This window comes from Clinocottus analis, unplaced genomic scaffold (assembly GCF_023055335.1).
Source record: "Clinocottus analis isolate CAN_PGR_092001 unplaced genomic scaffold, fCliAna1.0.p SCAF_13, whole genome shotgun sequence".
Lineage (NCBI taxonomy): Eukaryota > Metazoa > Chordata > Actinopteri > Perciformes > Cottidae > Clinocottus > Clinocottus analis.
In genome coordinates, this window is record NW_027175854.1 from 5,467,305 (window position 1) to 5,485,445 (window position 18,141).

Consider the following 18,141-nt stretch of genomic DNA (forward strand, 5'->3'; position numbering starts at 1 on the left):
CTGGCATAACAAGGAAAAAGGATATATGCAGGGATGGAAGGACATTTTGCAAGAAGGCTTATCAGCAGCATTTTTAACTATCAAGAATCTTTATGGACTATTTTTTATGGGAATTGTGGCTTTCTTCTTTCCCCAGCACTCTGCAGAGTATGCTAATCACTTCAGTCTAAAACAAGGTTGGGGTTTCCATTCCCCTCATTGATGCTCACTTCCTCTGTTTCGCAGAAAGACCCTCAGAGGCTCATGTCACCTCCCTCACCAGATGGCTGGGGCAAACAAAGAATGACAGGCCTTGATTTCACTGATGCTTAAAATATGATTTCACCAACTGTTGTAGAACAATTTGAATCCTTAACCTATTTTCACACTGGGGCTTGCGCACTGGGAAGACTTTTCTCATCAAAGACTCGGCACAACTCTTCGATTTTTAATGCAACTTCCGTGCAAGATTTGTTTTTTAAAATCCTAACCCTATAATACAATTGTCACTATAGCTGCAATAAGTGCAAACGTGATGAAACACACACTGTAAACCATATGTTGTTGGCCCGAAAATAATTCCATTTACCCTGGCTTTGTCACTCAGATATAAGACTATGGTGTTGTTTTTAGATAGCACCACTAAGAGCTTTGGTTTACAGACTTGCATCATGGAAGGTGTTGTAAGGCTGTCTTGTCAGTCTTTTAGAGCAAGGCTTACTCCCACTCTCTCACAGTGGGAGACCTCTCTGGCAACAGCAGTCAAATTGAATGTGGTGGCATGTTTCATGATCACGTAGACTTTGATGGGTGAAAATATGCTGGAGGGTTGCATTTGTTCACTTGTTTGTTTGTTTGTTTGTTTGTCTGCTTGTGTCTTTGTGTTTGTGTGTGTCAAAGAGTACGTGTGAACGCACACAGACAAGACTCATGTTTACAGTAAGAAAAACATTTGAGTATTAGGATCCTCACACCAGTCAAGCCTCTCACCTTTTCTGTTGAATGAACAAAGACAATAGGTTGTTCTTAAAGCTCAGTACAAGCCAGAGTTGCATTTGGTTTTATTAACAGAAAAGATGACACAAGAAAACCAAGGAATATAATAAATGTGTCTCTGCAATATGTTTGTCCTTCGAGCGACCGAGAGTGACACATTTAAGGTCTTATTTCAGAACAGTCAATACAATTGTATTCATTGATTTCTAATCTGTTTTAATGTCAATCTCCATCAGTAAACTCTCAACAATGCCAAATGCTTACAGTACAAATATCCAGCAAATTCAGCGTGCGAGCAAGGAGGATATAAATGTGAGTCACAGCCTTACGTTTTATGATATTTTTTTGTAATAAAGAATGGAGAAATATGATCCTGATATCTAATAAATGACAAAACGTATAAGAAAAGGAGAAAATTCACGAGGGAGAAGTATAAGTGAGTGTCCCTCAATCTCCCAAAGGTCATTGATTCAATATTTCATGTTATATCTGAAATGTTTAGTCAGTAATGGATGCTTGGCAGAAATTTAATCAGTTCCAATTTTGATAATTTGATAATATTATCATGTTTTCCCACCCAGCAAATATGCCAAACATCAAAGATACTCAAATGTGAGCATCTGCTGCTTGCCTTTGTCATTTATGATAGTACAATTATTTTGGTGTGATGCTGTGACATTTTATAGACAGACAAAAATAGCAGATTCATTAAGTTCATATACAAAATATGTTTTAAAAACCATCCCTGATGCGGCCTGTGAGAGAACAGAGAATTCTTGTCTCACTTTATATTTTTATTTTTCTACCCAGCACTCCCTTTTGTGTGCCAGATGCTGATTATTGCACGAGCATTGCAGCTCTAACCATAATAGTTCTGTCATGTTTAAACACAGCCACAGCGCAAAAGATTTTAGGTCCTGTGTCTGCAAAAGGGCTTATGTTTGTCATCACGTCTCCTTGTGCATGTGTTCATTCAAGGAAATGGGCAGATTAAGAAATGTCAGCCATCAGATCCGGTTTATTTTGATTAGTTGTTAGATGCCTCGCCTCACCTCCTGCAATTACAAATCGAACTCCCTTTGCAGCTTGAACAACTCACTGATTGACACGCTGATTACTGGGCCACAGAATTGCCATTGTGGTTCTAAAACCTTCATTTGTTTCGTTTTCTCAACTCTTCCCCTCAATCAAACAGGACTCCAAATTGTGTTAGCTTTTATTAAAAACAAAAAGGAGCCAGAGGCAGCATGTATACCTGGCATGCATGGCTGATGACTCTCTTTCTGAACTTGCAATGCGGTAGGGCCAAGACAGTTAGTGAACTCGTACCGCACTGTCACGGCATGTCATTGGGGAACCAAGTGCAACATTTACCTGAAAACGTTTAGCCATACGCCACTAGCAACACATTCTGTGGCAAAATACACGCGAGTCAAACTATGGCGAGCGCAAATTGAATGCATTAGCTGGGATACACTCCCGTCGGCTCCTGGTCAGCATCAGCAGCATCGGGGAAAGATTTGTGTCAAGACACAAGGTTGAGACAAGGAGTCTGTCGGGTTTGTGGGTACGCATGATCGACAGCATCACCCAGATGTGCCAATCACTGGGATAATGTGTGGGTTTTGTGCAAGTTTGTTTTGTATGTACATTTTTTTATGAAACACAACCATAAAAGACGCACCTCAAAAAATGAAGAGAGGATATAAAACAAAACACAATGAGAGACAGACCAAACTAGCACTAAACAGGATGAGATCTAAAGACTTGTCTAGAAAGACTTTTAGAAGCCGCTCACAGTCTGGTAGCGTTGGGAAGATGATTCCAGAGGGTTGAAGATAAATCAGCAAAGCCGTGGTCACCTCTTGTTTTGCAGTTTGACCAGGGGATGGATAATAGGCAGACATTTGAGGTTTGGAATGATCAAAAGATAGAATGAGGATCAAAAGAGATCAGAAAAGTAAATGGGTCCATTATTTAATCAGAATTTTACAAAAAGCAAATGGGATGACTCAAGAACAGGAGTAATTCAGGGGCTAATTCTAGTTAATATGCCTGGCAGCTGTATTTTGACACAACTGTAAGAAATTTAGAGCAGCTCGACAGAGGCATGTGAAGAAGTAATTACAATAATTTTGATGGGAGAAAATGAAAGTGTGAAGAATTAGTAGTTCCAAGACAAGTTTAATAACATAATGGTCATGGGTCATATTCTGGGCAAAGTTGATTAAAAGATTTTTAGCAGTAGTAAAATAGACCAATAAAGTGATCAACGGCAGTGGAAAAGTTATCAGGTCCAATTAACAGAATTTCAAAATGAAGACACTTCAAATATCTTTTGCCGTTTTCGAAGCAATGTTCAGATTATGCAATCGCTCCTTCATATGGAGGTTCTGATTTTCAACTTTTGATTTTTCCATCTACGTTCGGCGTTTCTTTATTCCCTACCTTGTCTGATTTTGGCATTGATTCCAACCTGGAAGTGAATGGAGCGGCCCAGTTAAGGGTCATTGTTCGGACTAGAAAAGAAGCTGTAAAATTTTACAGCGGGTGGCTCACTCATGTCCAGAGGAAAAAAAAAAGTCAAGGATGTAACCACAGTTGTGTATGGGGAAAGAGATATGCTGCACAAGATAAAAAATAAAATAAAATGATGTTTGAAAAATTGGAGGCAAATGAGTTCGGATTGTCCATGAGTGTTAAAGTCACTAGCTATGATGGCCCTTTCATATGTGAGAGAGGACTGTAAAATCACGTAATTGGGTTTTCACTCAAATCGGGTCATCAATCTTAATTTTAACAGCTAAGACTTAAAAACGGTCACCAAATCTGAATGAAACACACGTGAGATGATTTTTTAAAACAGCTGTAATACCCCCTCCATGGACCGTTAACCTTGATTCGTTCAGCAAATCGTAACTGGGAGGGTAGAGCTCCACTAGAGGGGAGCGCGACACAGGTTTATGCTAGATCTCAGTAAGTAATAGGGAAATCAAGGTTAAGGGATGAAATTGGATCATTAAGGATTAAAGATTTATTAGACATGTACTGAGAGTTTAAAAGAGCAAAGACACCTGGAATAAGGGGCTCAGCTGAACTGGAATTACTACAGCAAACTATAATCAAATGATCTAAGCAGTTGAAGACCCAGAATACATCGGGTAATGGGTATCAGGCCTAGACACGATCCGAACAGATCGAGGGAGGTTCAGTCAGAAGAATGCTTCTGAGTCAGGAGGCTTTAATGAAAAGAAAATACTTTTGTATTGGACTGTTACACCCGTGTGACTATCCTATAGGATCTGACAATCCTATTTACAAGGAGGACTCACCCCCTTCCCTCACATCAGCATGTGCAGACACAAAGGCAATGTGTGCATGCATCCCAAGAGAGTGTGGATTCCCACGCTTAATTATCCCAACAGCTGATGAGGATTTTGAGTTCACTCGTACCTGAATTAGCCCATTGTATGGTAACAGTGAGGACACAGAGAACTGACTGGTGAAGGACAACTCGTAGCATTTAAGTGTCCTCATACATCTTCCGAACAGTGCGGACAGTATTATCTCATGACCAGTGGGCCACTTTGAGATTACATCATTCAGCTTAAGTACAGCCTGGAGACTTGCACAATGTGCGCAGCAGCTAACATGTGGCTAAATCGGCTGTACTCGAGTAAAGAGAGGTGCAGAGACTGGATTGGGGTCCTGCGTTGAGTTTATTGTTCACAAGCTGTTTAGAGGGGCTGTGAAGAGTCATGACAGCTTAGTGGACGAGACATGCTGCCAATTGCCTTAATTTAGATACACTTCAGTTATTTTATTCTGCTTTAAAAAAAAGTGCATTGTCTAAATGTGTCTACCACGCTAAGCCTTCTCTGCTGGCCGAAACAGGGTCACATTTATTTGTGTTTTATAATTAAAAGTTATATCTATTTTATAATGTAATTGTTTTTCACAAATACGCTACATGTATTGTAATATTTGTTTTCCCTGTTAGCTCTTTTTCTCATTGACCAGCTCCTGCCTTGTCCGGCTGCTGCTGGCTGCTCAGGGGCAGCTGCTTAAGCGCTCTGCTTAACGCTCTTGTCCAATCAGATAAGAACTCTGTTTCTCTCTCTGCGTCTCTCTCTCTTCTTTCTCTCTGTCTGTTGAACGACATGGTGATGCTCAGATAAAAAAAAAGGGGATTAAATCAAAAACATGCCAAGACTTTACGATAATTGACTTGTTTTCACTGTGATGTAGACAATATCAGTAAGGTAATGAAACAGTAACGTGTGTGGACTTCCACACACACTGGAAACATACATTTGTCATCATATTGAGTGTGATAGCTGTGGTTTGCAGAAAGAGCTGCAGCTGTACAGGTAGAGAAAAGAGTTTACACAATGAACACCCACACACGTGCATAAACACAACCATGTTCATCATTTTACGTTGTTCATGTCAGTCTAATTGAAGCATTCAGAGATATCACGTCAAACAGCAATCTCCTGGTTTACCTGCTTCAAGTTTTGTTATTTTGTGCTTTAGGATAAGGCAAGGGCATATATTGTAAATACAAAAGCATCCCGCAGGCTGCAGCCGTAAGCACTTGGTAATAGCTTTTAGTATCCAGCAAGAGGGATGATAAAATGAACTCTGTTATCATCTCACATGCTCTTTGTCACCCTACACTCGGTTTCACCGCTTTTCCTACTAAGACTCTTGTCATTTATTGTGTCACACCTCAACTCTCAGCGAGAGGTGGACGTGGCTGCTAAAGTAACAGGAATACTGTTCTGCTGAAGGCCCACACATTGTGCACACCTCTGGGACATGGGTATGTTGTTTTTTTCACCTCCGCGAAATCATTACACCGAGATACAATGTCTGTAAGTCCACAGTCGCCTATTATATGTCACCTCTTCAATGTGGCTGCTGGGAGTTTAGTCATCCACCCTGTTGGAATCTCTCACGTGGCGCTTGCAATATTGGCTGTAATGTCGCACTCTCTACCTCGAGCCAGGGGAGACGCGTTCTGCTCCCGGTGTTTATCTTTCAGCTTTGGGAAGTGATGCTGTTTTAATGGTAGGCCAAGTGAGCTTCAATTGACATTAGGAGACATTTTATGTTTTCAGGCACTTGTCTTTTTAAACTCCTTGGCTTTTATCTCCAAGTATCACCATTACCCCCATTCATATTCTGGCTAATGAAGATCTTTGTGCACTTAACCTGAGCATTGGGATAGCTCCTACCCACAGGAAAGCAGTAGACTAAAATGAGTGTGAACCTGTTAGTGGGGAGTTAGAGAAAGTATGTCAAAAGGGAAATCTATGCAGATCTCAGGAAGCAAAAAGATTAGATTAATTTGGGAAATCACTTTCAAGGCTCTCAGACTTAATGTAACACATCTTCCTCTGTTGTTCCCCTCCAAGGCAGCCTAAATCTTACAAGATGTACTTCTTTTTCTATTGTAGTCTGGAAAATAGTCTGGAAAATATCTACAGAGCCCTCCAGGTGAAAGCTCGACCAATCAGAGAGCTATAATAGATAGACGACGTGACCGGGCCTCTCAACTCCTAAACCTTGTTTTGAGCTAATAAATGAAGCAAGGCCTATTTATCTTCGAAAAGTAATATAAAAAAGTGGGCAATGTACGAGTTCAGACAGTTCATTTTGTTTTCAGTTTCGAGAGTGTGTTTGTCCAGTGGAGGAGACCGCAAAAATCAAAGGTTCATTTAATGAGCTGGCTTCACAAAGATTCGCAGGAATTTAAACGCAAACTGCGTCTTTCATTGTTTTGTTCATGTAAGCATGTTTTTAACATTCAGTAAAACAGAAAATTGCATGACTACTGCGCGATCTGTAAGCATTTAACCCCCTCAAAGAGATTTTCTAAATCAAAGTTCAGTGTTTTGATAGTCCGCATGTTTTGCAAAGACTGAACGATGCTTTTACGCGCTATTGTTGCGATCATTATTCCATTTTATGTAAGCCAAAGAAACCTAAAACAGGGTCACGGCCGGTGTTGCTTTATCATTGCAATACTTCAAGGTAGTCTTTTGTCGAGCACAGAATTGCAGGACATAATACCAGCTTCCACATGTATGACCTTGATTTGAGCAGTACTGTATAATTCAATGTCTCTGCTCCTCAGCAGGTGTGCGAGAGAGATGCGTCTAAATGATAGATGACTTGTCATTTATCACTGTCGTCACCTTGGCACTCAGAAGGAAATAACACCCCAGCCAGGGTGTGTCACTTCCTGTGTGCAGCTACTTTGTCTTTGCCTGAAACCGTTTAGCTGTCGAGTTGAATGTCAAATACTGTAAAAATGGCACACACTCAAAAACATAATTATTATGTATTAATGGAAACACCTTTGTGTAGACAGCAATGCCACACACTAGCACACATGCGTACTTTAGCTTATTTCGTCATGATTAGAAAGTTGCAGATGTTTCCGCCGACGCTGGAAACGGTCAAATTGGACACACAAGTTAAGTGAGTTTAAAGGATTGTACATGTGGTTTGGACTATTCCATAAAGAAGACCGTTTGTGGATATGGCTGGCTCATTCTAAGTTATTGAAACACTTACTTAAAACACATACATGTCTGCCAAGAGATCCATCTCCATCCTACAAACGGCACTTTTAAGTGTAATCAAGCGGCGACACAGTGTTCCTCAAACAATACATTTTAGTGGGTACACTTGTGAGTGGCTAAGGACCTTTTTGCCTGGCAGTGCCAAGGATTAAATGCTTAAGATGCTGAGTCATGTCCTCTTTCCTCCTCAGTCTTCGCAATCACTCTCTCCTGACAGCTGTCAGAGAAATGAACAAGTGCGCCGCTGCTTTCTGGTTGTTCATCAGGGTGTCCACTTCATATTTCATTCACACATTGATTAATTCTGTAGGAGGGAGTCCGACGTACCTTTGAGTGTTCTCCTTCCTCCGACAGTGGAGGGTCACAACCCTGTGACCTTCGCTTCTGACATCCTGACTCACTGTCCACACAACAGGGTTACTCGCTCGAGCTCCCAGAAACGCCACCCCGTCCTTCAGCTTGACCCTGAAACACACAGACGTGTGCAGGATAAAAGAAAAACATTACATTAGATGCTGGAACTGTCACCAGGACAGCTCGCAAATTAAGTTCCGGAGCTCCAGAAACTCACCCGACCTCTTTTATTCTCTTTCTCTATCTGACACAAACAAACATGTCAAAAGACAGAAATGGAATAAGGTTGGATCTAATTTTCTCAAGGTCTCCGAACAAACTTCAAAACACTCATGGTCTTTCTATCACACGTGGAGAAGCACATTATTTATTACAAAGTATATTATTTTGGACGATAGTAACCGATCAAAAGAAACGCTTTACTCACATTAAAAGCACTAAACTGGAGCTAAAAAAATATTTTAAAGATAAATAATGGTAATTGCGAGATGATGAGGACAATCATTACACTTCCAACTAAATTGTGTTGACAAAGAAACGCCATTATCCATTTTAGATAGACATATTTTATTTATGAGCAATATTGATTTCGGGAAGTCAATCTGGCTGGGACAAGTCAAAAAATATCATGAGCAATAATGAAACCTGTAATCGTGATTTAGGGTCAGCAAGGTCAAATGAACCGCTGGGAAGATGCGTTGAGCCACCATGAGAGTTCATATTCAGGACTCTCCAGAACATCATGACTCGCTGGAGCAATAAATAGGCAGCAAGCTCCACTTCAGACACACCTGGGGCTTTGCCAGGATTCAGATCTCTGCAGCCTTCATGCCACCTCTGCCCCACCCTATTGTTCCTCTATCACTTCCATTACTCCTGGTCACAGTCTGTGGGAGGCCATACAGGTGGCGAAGAACCATGACCTCCTTCTCTCCCAGTGTACTGACACGCTTTTGCTTTGTTCCTCCTCCTCCTCTTCCTCTGTCACATGCAATTACCGTGAAGTACGTGAACAGCTTTCAGTGCCTTCTCTTCCAACATTACAAATTGCTCTTGTTCGAACCACTGCCATAAAACGCCGCAGAATATGCGTTTTATGTGGAGAAAATGAAGGCACGAAGAGCCAGATCTGAAGTAAAACATCAACAGCACAAAGAAAGGTGAGAAGAAAGAAGCATTTCTATTCAGTGAAACATGAACGCAGGGGTAATTTCTTCCTGGCATCAATCTAATTGGAGACTGTTCCCGTTGTAGAACTGCAGAAAACTTGTCAAAGATGAAGAGGAAAAAACTGAGTATTAACGGTGGGATAATGACATGACAAACCATGCAGCAGTCCTTAGAAGAGTGCAGCCATTACATCTTCAGTGTTCCTCTGGTCTTCTTTGATCCTACCCAGGCCGCTGAGGCGGTGATAACTGGCCTCATGTTGGCCGCTACTCCTGACGAGCGAAGATAAAGGCCGTCGGTGTGGAACACACAGACAATAACTAGGAGGAGACGACTGATTGCCGCCTGCCCTCCTGTTTTCTCGTCATTACGGTAGCCACGGTAATTACAACAAACCGACAAGCAGATTCAGCACTGACACGGACTAACGGGGCGCGCGGCAATCAGCCGATATGAACTTCAGTCTTACGCTGGTGTATTGATGAATTATAGAATCCCAATTAGAGAGGGGCATGCTTTAGGCCCCATGATGACGTCGAGCAGCACCTTCATCCTCTCCTTTTCTTTTCTTGCTAACGTTCATGACAGATGCCATTAACTTATTGTGTTTGCATCACTGCTCCTTTTTCATCATCAATTAATGGAGTAAAAATAGTCAATACTAAATGCTATCCACGGGCCTGATACTCTTTTCTTTCATTCTTTTTTTCTTTCCTTATACGCACTCAACATCGCTCACACACAGTACAGACAAACCCAAGCGTGTACTGTAGCCAACACATAAGCAGGCTAAACTACCAAATGGCATGTTGTAAATGGGATGGGTGTGGCTAATATGATTTCTGGTGAGGGAAGATGAGTTGGGGGGAGAAGGGAGGGGCAATAAAGAAAAGCAATTCGAAAGGAGCTCCCTTTCACATGCATCAGCACATGAAGCTGCCTCATTAATTCCATGAAATCCTACATCAGTGGGATGAGTATTTACAGATGAGATGAGGTTGTCAGAAAGGTTTTCAACTCTCCCCTGATTGATGCTCAGAAATGAAACCCCAGGATATCCCCCGCATAAATGACATGTCACCCACCTTGCACTCAGGCACGCCTCTTGTATGCTGCATGAAATACTAATGTACATTAATGTCACTTTGCACAGCAGGGAATTAAATGGAATACAAACAATTCTGAAAAAATAACATCTAGACGCCATGTTTTACAGATATTAAGCGATCAATGGATCTAGATTCCGAGAAGTCAAATTTAAATTAGTTCTTGAAAACAGGTTGTATACAACTGTACAGCTGACAAATGTATACAACTGCAGATGAGAGTAATGACCTGAGTAGTGGCTGAAAAAGACTTGTACAGAACTCCATTGACGGTGGAAGATGCCTATTTGTTACTGAACTAAAAGTAACAATAGCACACAATTAGAACTAGTCCATCGTACAAAGAAATCCTGTATATTTAAATTATACATAAGCAATGGTTCAGAACAACATGGCAATAAAGAAATGTGGGCCACTTTTGCAGCATTTTTGCAGTTTGCAGTTTGACGTGTTAAATTTGTCCAACTGGCCAACATCGCCTAACAACCGGCAATTGGCATTATATTCACTCAGGTGTGTGTGCAGATTAGCTATGCACATGAAAACAAATTAAAAACAACATGTTTTTGATCCAATTTCAAAACATCCAGCCTGTTTTAGAACTAGTCCACGTAAAAGTCCTGTATTCAAATTGTACATAAGCAATGGTTCAGAACAACATAATGTACATACAGTGGCAATAAAGAAATGTGGGCCACTTTTGCGTCACTTTTTGCAGTTTCAAACTCAACATTGACATATTAAATATGTTAAATGTGTCCAACTGGACAAAATCGCCTAACAACCGGCAATTGGCATTATATTCACTCAGGTGTGTGTGCAGATTGGCTAAGCACATGAAAACAAATGAAAAACAACATGTTTTTGGTCCAATTTCAAAAACCAATTTCAGTAAACCATAAGATTATAATGACTGTATATCATTCACGAAAAGGAAAAAAAAAAATGCCTGAATGATTACACAGTGTCATTCAAAAACATGTTTTCTACTTGGAGCTTAAACGGGCTCTCGTAGTTCCCCTGACTGTAGCAATGGGGGGAGCAAAGGGAACACATTCAGATTGAAGGAAAGGGAGGAAACAAAAACAAGAGAGTGTGGAGGGATCTGAGGTTGTGTAAAGGTTTTTGTGGTGAGCACAGGGATGGAAGAATAGCTTGGTGCTTCAGGTATTTGAGCAGAAAGGGGATATTGGTTTACAGAGGCCAGCCAGGCGAATTAGAAAAGTCATGAGTTGCATCAAAGGCGATGAAAAAAGACAGAGGATGAAAACATTTAGGAGAGGAGAGGACACAAAGAGAAAGCTTTCAATAGAGTAATAACTAGTTATTTGCTGTCGGTTCTGGTCTTGAATTTCCAACAATAAGAAAGAGATATGTTAATTGAATCGTGAGAAGTCATTTCAAAGGTGATGTCACCCATTGAATGTAAAGTTAAAATTATAACTAATGAACAGGATGAAAAGGATTCCCTGCATTAGATAACCAGATCATTAGTATTGCAAAGATCACACAGACATACAGTACATCCAGGATACACACAAACACACACCTTGATCTGTGTCTATTGCTGATGTTAACACATTGGTGGACAAAGCTAACCTTTAGTGGCGATACATGAAAGGTAGAACAATTGCTCTGGTATCTGCTCAGCTACAAAGAAACGCCACTTTAGTTCCGACACGACAGCTCCTGCTAAGCGGGAACCAGATGGAGAAAATCTGTAATACAGATGAATCACACGCACGGCACATTCGTATACAACCAACGGCCAGGTTCTGAGCTATCATTAACTCACCCCATTCAAACGTTTGAAAGAAAAAGCCCCGCATGACAAATTAGTCAGATGGTGACTCGAGAACACTCGCTAACTTGTGGTTGTGCATATTTTCCAAATTTATTTTCAAACAATAGTCGAGAATTCAATTTACCGAACGTGGCCCGCGTCCCTCATTTCTCAAACACCTGCAGCTAAATCCAGTTACGAAGTTATCACACAAGCTGTTAAGAACGCTGGCTTCATTTCTGCACCCTTCCTCCCTCTTTATCTCTTTTGCTCCGAAACAAAATAATCTCCATCACCTCGGGGTGAAATTAAAATAGATAGTAGCTATTGACAGGTGAACTAAGTGTGGGGCTAGTTCTATAAATTCGTAATGTAACACAGGGAGACGCTCCGAGTCGATTAGCTGAGGAATAGCTGTCGGTGGAGTGTTTTTAAGGGTGAGCAGACACAGCCAGATGCGGAGATATACAACAAAAAAAAAAGAGAGAGCTAATTCAATTAATGAGTTTGATGCTGTTCTTCCCATTATCAGAGCTAGTTAAAGGAGCTGGTGCGTGGCAACGCTGCAAACGGAGGACAAGATGAACACTATCAGATAAAGAGGGCTCGCCAGACAACGCTCATCTCCTCCCATGCACTCTGCTGCGTCTCTTTCTGTGTCACCCCTTTGTCTCACTTTCACCGTGCCTCTTATCCCATCTCCCTCTGTCTGTCTCTATCGGGTTTCTCTGAAACACTCTCCGCTTCCCTCAGCCTTTCTCCCATCGCTCTCTATATCCTTCACCGGGGCTCTCGCTTTTCGGAGCTCTGCGACAGAGCTTCTTTCATCGTTTTTAAACAGAAACCAGAGATCCTGGTCACTTCAAGTCACTTCATTTAATTATCTCATTTCAGTCGGTAAGGCTTTGTCGAGTGATTTGAGGATATACAGACCTAAACGTCTTAATTAAGTAAAGTAAGTTCAAGTGACTGCTGGTGTGCAGAAATTCTGAATCCTATTCACTTTACAGTTTTTGGCCCGACACATCTGAAATTAAGACTTTATGGTGTACAAGAACTCTGTTCAAAGCTTTTAGCCGCGCTAGCAGCTAGCAGCTAAGCTAAAGGGTCAGTCAGTCAGTCGGTCCAATCGTATTGTTAACAATTACATTTTGTACTGGCCTTCATGGTCCCCTGAGGATGAAGTCTACTGACTTGGGTGATCCCATTACTATTCATCTAGCGCCACCCGCTGGTTTACATTGGTAGTAAACAGGGAAAAATCTTGACAGCTGTTTGAAGGATCGTCTTGGAAATTGGTGCTGACATTCATGGTTTTCTTTTTTCTTTAAGTAGCTCGCCTGACTTTTCATTTTGTGCCGTTAATATGTCACATTTTCTATTTGTCCAAACAGTTTTGGTTTTCTGAAAGACTAAAAGAGCTGGAAACTATTAGTATTAAGTGTTTAGTATTAAACACTTAATACTAATACTAAAGCTTTAATATTACTCCCGAAGTGACACTTTTTTTCCTGTATGTCCTTTCTAGTCCTACATACATGTTTGAAACTTAACCTTCATGAATAATAAAAAGATGTATGAATATTTAACTTTCAGACCAAGCAGAAAATATAGGAGATGGACACACCTATACTGCAATCCAGAATGACAATCGTGCAAAACATACTTAATTGTCTCATATATATATATATATATATATATATATATATATATATATATATATATATATATATATATATATATATATATATATATATATATACACACACACTGTGGTACACTGTGGTACTTTTCTCAACTTGTTCAAAATGGAATCAGAGTTGAAAACATCTTCTCACTTTTACTTAGGAAAAAGAAGGAGGATTGAGGGGGCATCTTGTGATATATTAAGCAGCCTATCATCACCTCACCTTCACCCACACCCTCTATTTTACGCAGGATGTTGCTGGAAAAGTGCTTTTGCACTGCATGAGGCTTATCCGCTCCTTCGCTTTACCCTTGTGAAATATCAATTTTCCATCTTGCTGCTATTAACCACCCATCATCTCACCATTATCTGCAGATCAATATCTGTGATCCAAACCACGCAGTGAATGGTTTTGGAGCTGTGAAGGGTTAAAAGCTACCCATCTATCAAGGGACAAAGATGATCAAAGGGAGTACTACTTGAAGTGCCTCTTAGTTTTTTCAACCTCCAGATCATTATATTGAGTGCTACTTAATTGAGGAGATGCTGACTGTCACCAAACACGAGACACGTTTACAATCAGGTAACTATATGTGCACTCTATGTCCTGTTCACGAAAAGCACCGACTTTGCTTTTCACTCAGAGAGGGGAGTAGAGGAGTTGACTGCTGTCATCCAAATCTCCTCTTCATCTATATCTGAATGCCTGAAAAACACACCGGGCATGGGGATGCCTCGTCTAACATCTCTTTCGCAGTCTTTTTTTAATTAAAGGAAAAAGCAGACAGATGGCTGACATATGGAGCTTGGACCTCAGGTCTGGGAAAAAACTCACGCCTTTAAAAAAAAAAAAAAAAAAAGAAGAAGAAATAACTGTCAGAGGAGAACCGCTGACTTCAAATGAGAAGAAGTTCAAAATGCGAGCTGGCCATAGCCTCATGACATGAACGAATCCATGACAGATCAAGAGCAATCACATGGGCAGGAGCACTGAGAAATGAATTTGAGTCGAATTCAGAGAAGCCCCTGAGATTGTCTGAGGAAAGGAACATTTCATTTCAAAAACTGGGCAAGGTTTCATACACTACATCGTAAATACATCTCTGAGGAAATCATTATTTTACTGTCAATAAAAAAAAAAGAAAAAAATCATAATAAGGTGTTTTGAGAAAGTGTAATCTACAGTTAATTATGAGCGTTATGGATGTGTTCCCCTCATCGCATGAGAATGGTTGTGTACAGGAGCTGAACACTGAACAACATAGTGCAACATAGATAGTGTAACATATGACTGTGAGGCATATGGAAACAAACATTTCTTGTAATGGCTGAATAACTCATTTCAACGTCATTAGTGGGTTTCAGAGAAGTGTCACGCAATATGAAGGCTTTCACATTTAAAAAAAGAACAAATGATTTTGACTTCAACCACATTTTATTTAATATTATATATTACACAAATGAGCCTAATGGAATCCTTAAAACATAGTTTTGTAAGCAACAGCCTCAAGAGTGCTATAATAATAATATGATGATGAGATAACACTAATGTGGAGCCCATTTCTGCATAATGCATGGCTGCTGGTTTGGGGCAGAATGCAACACATGCATAAGTTATTATAGAGAGGGTGTGAGATGTAATTAAGGCATTATTTACTTAAAAACTGGAAGCAGAGGAAGCTAATGAAAAAGGAAAGGAAATTGTGGCTAAAAAAAAAAGGAATTTATCAAAGCCAATAGCTTAGAGCAGTCAATGACTTTGTTTTCTTTCATCTGCCCCGAGCTTTCCTTATCTCCCTTTGTCAAATTATATTCAAGCTTATTTCCAAAACTGTATAAAAAAAAAAAAAACTGTCAAAGAAAATTGCAACAAATGATACATGCTATTCTAATTAGAGACACAGGCTGGATGTGGGTGAGTATTGAGTGAAATGACAAAGAGCTGTGTGTGTGTGTGTGTGGAGAGCGTGTACAAAGCGGGCCAACGGGATGATGACACTGAGGGGTGTGACAGCGCAACACCCACTATGGCCAAGAGCAAGTCACCTCCAGTAAATCACAGCCCGCCCCTCGTCACGACGCAAGACTCCAAATGTGAAATTCAAGAACATCGCCAATCTGGCGCCTTACATGTAGGACAGTTCAGCCCTCATTTGAGTTGCTGGATTTGCAGCACAAGCACGGGATTTCAGATTAACGCAAATATGGAATATTTGTCACGGGTTTCCTTTTTTTCATTTTCTATAATTGCCAAAATGTACGCCAAGCAGTGTACATACAAATTCCAATGTTTCATTTGCTTTAATGCTAGATTTCAGGAACTCGCTACTACTGCTGTAGATTAGCTGAAGAAATGAGGTCATGCAGTAGCAGACAGTGACCTGATCCCTGTCGCTGCCATTTGAATGGACGCCGTGCCAGTTAAATAGTGGATGGGGCAAATGCATGCAGACACTGCTTCCAGTAAAACCTATTTGACATAAGGTTGCATGCGGGGGATAAAAATTAGACTTTGCATTGGATTTGTTGGGCCGGATGGATGATCCAGGACTGATCCAATATTTGGATGGACGCAGAAGGGGGCCAAGCAGTATAATCTCAGGATGTAGTGAGACAGATTATGACAAATTGGTAAACCTGCTGTCAAAAGGGTTACAGATTATCACCGATGTGACTGGGCACATGTAGTCACCCTGATGACCCTGATGAGGGCCGGAAGCTGAAAGGCGCTGGTCTGAAGTTGTTCTTTACACTCTTCTTGAGACTTTTTCCATTTCTCCATCCAACTTGGGCAAAAAGCCCGGCTCCGCTTCCATAAATAAAAGCATTGCAGTGAGCAGTCAAGACACAAATTACAACCTGTTTAGACCCTTGGTTCCGATAAGGAAACACCTGAAGATGAGCAAACGAGAAAAATGATGGAATTGAGGGTGATGCTTTAAAATCAACCAGTCACAAGGCAAACATTCTTATATATAGGCCCCGCATTAGACAGCAGGAGGCCTAGGCAAGATTTTTCACGTTGACGATTGTTAACATGAAGACACATCAGTGTCTGTCAGTATATATATATATATATATATATATATATATATATATATATATATATATATATATATATATATATATAGACTACAGCCATAGACTCCTTGTCTATGGCTGTATTATTGACATTATGAACAAATGAGGTACTTTGAACTTTATTAAGCTGGATATTTTTCACTGAAAGTTTTAGTTTGAAATAACTTTGAGACTGAAAATATACAGTACCGTCAGAAAACATCTTTTGCAGCGTGCGCATCAATGAGATGAAGAACAAAAATTCATAATTGCCATATGTATGCAAATTACATCAATCTGAAGCCATTATTGAAACAATTAATCTTTGGCAAACACTAAAACATTTTAATCACGATCGTTACAAATGGTTGACTATTCATTATGTCCTCTAATTAGATCATAAATTGTATGAATACACTGTTGTGGGAGGTTTTGAAGGATGTGACACACTGGGGACAAACACAAAAGCCAGCTAGGACTGATGAAGTGAGCTGCATTAATGGCGCTGGGAGCCGGTGTTGTTCAGAAGGTACTAAATTCCGGTTCTCTCCGGACTTCATCGGTGAGTGATTTATTGACCGAATGACTGTCGGTTTAAGCCTGCAGATGTGTGGTCAGGTGATGCAGGTGATCACGAACAGGGGTCAAATGTTACACTATATCATTCAGCCTCCCTGAAGTTCGGTACGATCAATATTCCTGACATAATTGATTAAATGCTTCCTGCTTGTGTGAGTGAGCTGACTGGGCCATGGCAGCAATTGAAACATTCTTGGTCTAAATGTCATGTGTTGTTGTATTTGTGAGCGGCGCGACGTCTGTGCAGACCCATGGGAGTTTTGGCAATGTGACAAGAAAGATGTCAGCCATCACGGTAACCCAACATTTCAGAAAAACGTCCGTCTAAAAACTGTCACAATGGTGCCACAAAATGTTTGCAAAGTGTCAGAGAATGGCCTCTTACTGGAAAAAAAACAACCTAAAACATTAGAAATAGAATAATTCCATCTCGGTTTCATTCACAGTCTCAAGGTTATGTTCCCACACAATCTCAGCCATCCTGTCTGAAATGTCTGCACACCCCTAAGAATTATTGGAAAATGCCGAGCTGCCATCGCAGGTGAATCAATTCAGTCCTGATCTGTAAAAGCTGGCATGTCAACCAGTACATTAGCCCCATTTGCACTTCATTATGTGGACCAGTGGGCACAGCAGGCTCCCCGACATATAGGGAAATGCCTCTACGTAGTCATCTGGCAAGGGTTTGTGTGTGCGTGGGTGTGTGTGTGTGTGTGTGTGTGTCTGCCCGCACAAGTATGTGAAGGAAAATGGGAGTGAAGTATGAGATGGCAACAGAGACAAAGAGAGGTAATCAGAGGAATGATTTAGAGCTAGAATAATTTACTTTGATGT

General features: G+C 40.6%; 1 protein-coding gene across 1 annotated transcript in view; it reads right to left on the reverse strand.

The window, feature by feature from the left end:
* The window catches only part of si:dkey-112m2.1 (transmembrane protein 132C), a 124,116-nt gene that overhangs the window by 48,037 nt on the left and 57,938 nt on the right, over window positions 1–18,141 (reverse strand). Inside the window, exon 4 of the mRNA XM_068574828.1 lies at window positions 7,896–8,033. Coding sequence (XP_068430929.1) covers window positions 7,896–8,033 — 138 coding nt within the window. The remainder of the gene's footprint in view (window positions 1–7,895; window positions 8,034–18,141) is intronic.